The sequence below is a fragment of the Xiphias gladius genome, chromosome 21 (assembly GCF_016859285.1).
Source record: "Xiphias gladius isolate SHS-SW01 ecotype Sanya breed wild chromosome 21, ASM1685928v1, whole genome shotgun sequence".
In the NCBI taxonomy this organism is placed as follows: domain Eukaryota; kingdom Metazoa; phylum Chordata; class Actinopteri; order Istiophoriformes; family Xiphiidae; genus Xiphias; species Xiphias gladius.
Window position 1 is genome coordinate 19,147,658 of NC_053420.1, and position 4,884 is coordinate 19,152,541.

At 39.9% G+C, this 4,884-nt stretch overlaps 1 protein-coding gene across 1 annotated transcript; it reads right to left on the reverse strand.

Moving 5' to 3' along the window:
- Positions 1-1,055: 1,055 nt before the first annotated feature.
- Positions 1,056-4,213, reverse strand: faim2b (Fas apoptotic inhibitory molecule 2b). The gene is made up of 12 exons (XM_040115806.1): positions 4,145-4,213; positions 3,388-3,436; positions 2,980-3,047; positions 2,814-2,878; positions 2,671-2,724; positions 2,527-2,577; positions 2,362-2,401; positions 2,219-2,256; positions 1,988-2,075; positions 1,780-1,875; positions 1,475-1,528; positions 1,056-1,344 (listed from the first exon to the last, which is right to left on the reverse strand). The coding sequence occupies exons 1-12, from the start codon at positions 4,157-4,159 to the stop codon at positions 1,195-1,197; spliced, it is 768 nt and encodes a 255-aa protein (XP_039971740.1). The 5' UTR covers positions 4,160-4,213; the 3' UTR covers positions 1,056-1,194.
- Positions 4,214-4,884: the final 671 nt, after the last annotated feature.

Consider the following 4,884-nt stretch of genomic DNA (forward strand, 5'->3'; position numbering starts at 1 on the left):
AGCTAACTGAGCTTGTGGCTTCCTATTTGTACCCAAAGTTTAAATAACTTAAATACACAAATTGAATGTCAATACAGAACAAGAATAATGACCATTTATCATCCTACACATGCAAGCCAGGCACAGTACTGTTCATGAATCTGCTTTATTTTAGTAATGACGGAATTAATTATACACAGCTCATTGTCCTTAGAAAAAATATTAATGTCATTTCCAGGTTTTTTAAAATTCTCTATACCGGTAAAACATTTCTAATTCTCACATTCTGATCATCATCTTGTTAACATGAAATACTTCCTATCACATCCCCAAGGCCACATTCAAGTCACATAGGAATTGCAACTGATCTCTAATGACTAAAGGTGCTGCATGCTGCTACACACACACATCTTCCCTTTTATGGTTGGAATTTTTTAGCTTCAGCCTTAAGTCTGGAAGTTAGTTGAAATCCACTGGTTCAAGTTTCACTAGTACAGTATTTTCCCCTAAAACATCCATGTTCAAACTGAGCTGTTAGGATGAAGCGATCTCACACACACACACACACACACACGCACACACAGTAAAACATTAAACCTGTCATCTATGATGCTGTTCATAAAAAATCAAGTATAAAACAAACTGTATCTACATACCGTAGCTTGTGAAACACTCAGCTATTAAAACAAACTCAATCCTGCTGAGCTTGAAAGTGCAGATTTCCTGAATCTTTATTTTTTGGCTCAATAATGGCTAAACAGTGTAATGCAGCCTAGGAAACTATGCTCAACTCAGTGACTGTGGCTGCTTTTATCCACTTAGGGGCCTAACGACTGTTTAAACACACACTGTAGGAAGGTTGGGTCACAGCACACCCCTCAGTAATACAATACCAGATTAACAGGGATGGCCAGAGTACAGTGAACAACTACAGTGTGATGCAGATGCAGGTGATGTCAGGACAAAACCAGTAGCAGGATTGTAAAGACAGATTACATAACCAAAAGCAAAGAACCAACAGATTGCTCTCACTTCCTTACATAATTGTGATACATGTACAAAAAAGGAGGGAAAAACTTTAAAATGGTGATTCTTCAGAAACATTACAGCCGTGATATCATCTTGAGCATGAGAGTAACTCCTAAGTAAATCCACGTTCGTTCGAGAGCGCAGCTGACGGAGAGATTTATGGACCAGAAAAGTTGTTGAGATTCTTCACTCGCGGCCTCCTCCCATGATCTGTAGCAGGAAGCTAAACAGGTAGATAATGTCCAGGTAGATGCTGAGGGTGGCAAAAATATATTCCTCTGGACTTATGGTGTAGCGCTTGTTCCCTAACAGCAGCTGAGTGTCAAATGCCAGGAACTACAGCAGAAAGAGATGGAGAAGGAGGTGGAGAGAGAAATTAAGTAAAAGAGAAAAAATGATATTCGGTGGGATGACTTTTTTTTTTTTTTTTTTTTTTTTTAACATTGATGAATAATCAGATTCTCACCAGAGTAAAGAGGATGGCTCCCATCACAGCATAAATGGCATGTAACCAGGGAACCTGTGTTGCAGGATAAAAAGCGTTACAAAACACTGTTAAGAAGGATAGCAGGGTGCTAATTTAAGAAAGACAGCAAAGTGCTTTGGTAGATTATCTGGGAAGCTAATCCGTTGACGCCCAAATACAGCCAGCAGCACCAGAGGCATTAACGTGCAACTGTTGTTTAACCCATCATTAATCACAGCTATTTTAGACTTCTTTCAGAAAGGCTGAATGGATCGTACTAGAACAGGTGAAGGAGGTGAACTTACATATCCAAAGGGGACAACAATGGAGATGGTGATGGCACAGAGGAGCATGACCATACACAAAGAAAACAGGACGCCCTGGCAGGATGTGACATCAATCTGCAATAGCCAAGAGCAGAACCACATGATGGATGTATTTCATTATAACAACATCTGTCTGTTTTGTTGCTTGAAAACAGTTTGAGGTTATAATTTAAGGAGTTCTTCTCACCTTGCTCTGGAAGCTGAAGATGGTGACAGAAAGACACACCAGAGCTGTGATTCCCAGACACAGCACCACTGATTTGGTGTTGTAAAAGCTGGAGGAAGAGCAAACACGTATATCAACATGGCTCCTTTCTCTCTCTCTCTTCCACCTCGGAAAGACTTTGATGGTTGACAACCAGTGTCTCATACAGACGCAAGCACATAAACACACCCCTACATTCAAATATATATTTACCTCGACACAAATCCCATCATGAAGGCCATGCTCAAAGTCTGTGAGTGAAAGAAGAGAGACAGCCACAGTTAGGTTGCATGCTGTGTAAAGACCTCGCTGTATTTTAGCATAATGTGCCCTATTTCATACTATGAGATACTCACAAAGAGAACCAACAGAATGACGTTCCAGGGAAACTGCCTCCTGTTTAGGTAGGAGAGAAAATCCATTTTTCCTAACCCTATATTCACAAGTTTAAATCAAAGCGGCATCCTCGATGCGCTGTCATGAACATTTGTGTGGTTATTCATATTGCAAAGAAACGTTACCTCAGATCTCCACAGCAGGACAGTGCAATGTAGGTTGTGAAAAACATGAGACTAAAAGGGGAAAAAGGTAATCAAACTTAGTAAACCATGTAAATAAAAACCGTGAGTATGTGTATGATGATGATGGGGTTTTTTTGCACTTACTAAGAAGCCATGTACAAGCTAGGATGAGTCTGAATAAAAAACCTCACGGGTGCGCTGTAGACACAAAAATGAAATGGTCAAATCCAAAAATGTAACTTGTAAATAATGGTACAGATAAGCAGAAGAAATACCAAAGTAGTTACCAAAATGTGAAGAGACCAACAATTGCCACGGTCACAAAAAGCTGCACCATGAGGATGGCATAGACCTGCAGGACGAGACACATTACGTCACAGCAATGGAAGTGTCAATGTGATGTGTTTTCCTGGGCTGGTTATATTTGTTTCAATAAACTTCTTTTGTCAATACCTTCCTGATGAAGGTCCGCCTGATGGCCTTGTCGTCCCACGCGAACTGAGCCTGCATCTCCTCGTAGCCTGACGAAAGAGGAAGGAAGCTGACTGATTTTTTTCTAATGATGCTGCAGAATTATTCAGACAAACTAAAGGCCATTGTGACTGATACAAACATGACTTTGATTGCAAATGTGTAAAAATTGCCCTTTACAACACAAATATGTGATGTCAAGTCACAACTTGTAACCTTGAATAAAGTGCAAAATTATAAGGACGAATAATTATGATTACTACTTATTTTGTTTCACCTTGTACTTTGGCTCAAACAACTAAGTCTGGTAAAACTAGAAGACATGGTAGTAAGTGTTTGTACATCTATAACTCATAGAAAATGTCAAACTACGAGGACTTTAGTCTTTACCTGCTGTTGCCTCCTGATAGCTGGGGGGCTCATTGTCATCACCCACCTGCTGGGATAGAATTAGGGTCAGCGGGATCTGTACAGCTCTTAATCAGCTGTATAAAAACATAGCCGTCTTTGCATCCTCTATACAGTGTAAAAAACGTGTTTACTCTCACATACATGAAGCAGCACAGTAATAATTGTCGTTTCACCAATAGTTTGTCTGTGGAGGGTGTGTGGCACATTACGTTTAAACATTAAAGCTGTCTGCGGACAATTTTCCAAAACAGATTTCTCCACAAAACAGCCTCCATGTTTAGTTCAGAGGATTAGGATGAATGTGATAGGCCTCCATCTTTTAGTAGCCAGCACGGACTACGCTATAGTTGAACTACAGAGAAGTCAGTGTTCATTCAATGAGCAGTTTCACAATTCACCAAAAAAAACCCAAAAAAACCCCCAAAACATTTTTCATTTATGTCACTATTTGATTGACGATTGTATGTTTTTGACCTTGGCTGTGATGTTGCCATTAAAAGAGTTTCCCCACAGAAACAGGAGAGCCACATATCTACAATCAACACCGTGACTATGTAATTTGTGCCTCTCTCATTTTAGGACAGTTAGGGAATTTAAATTATTATAATCTATCACAATTCAAATGACCAACCCAAGAAATGACATTAAAATATCATGGATCTAAAGAAATCAATCACTACAGTATGCATTATATAGCTGCAGTGTAACAATAAGGTTGGAAAGTTAAAAAACATACCTTTCCCTTTTTCATGATTATTCCCCTTTTTGCTCCTTTGTGTTTCTGGTGCTGAGGAGGATCCTGGAGTCACTGGTAAGATGGTTTTTGTAATGAGCAGCTGTTTTAAGTCCTTAAAGCTGAAATTTCTCAGCTCTCCTTCTCTTGTTTAACGGTGTATGCGTGGTCCAAAACACTGCGAGTTGTGCGCAAAATGTTGTTCGCAGCTTAGTTGTTGCTCTGAATTTTGCCTCCAGTGTGCGGATTACGCTGCAGCTTTATAGCCCTCCATGTGGTTAATCTCCCTCTAACCCTGATCCCATGCCACCCCTATCCTCAGTCTAATGAGGTCGTTCTCGCAATGTCCAGGTAGCCCAAAAACACTGACATGAAGCCAGACTATACCACTGCTGCTGCGAAACAGGGGTGTCACTAATGTGTCTCCCTTCTGGCACAAACCTTCTCAACAGCGTTCCAGGACAGATAATCATCCTAGTGCTCACCAGAGAGACTCAAAGTACTTACATATCTGAATTACAAATGCATTACATCACTATTTTTGCTCCACTTTGGAGGAAAGTGGGAGGCACGGATATAAGGGGATGTTCTATAATCAGCATGCATTCATACTGTATAAGAATGTATTATTAAAACCAAACCAACAACCCCTGCACTTGTGAATATGTTCATATACACTTCAATGTCTACTGACAAAAAAAAAACACACACACTTGTATGAACACAGCTTATGATTTACAACA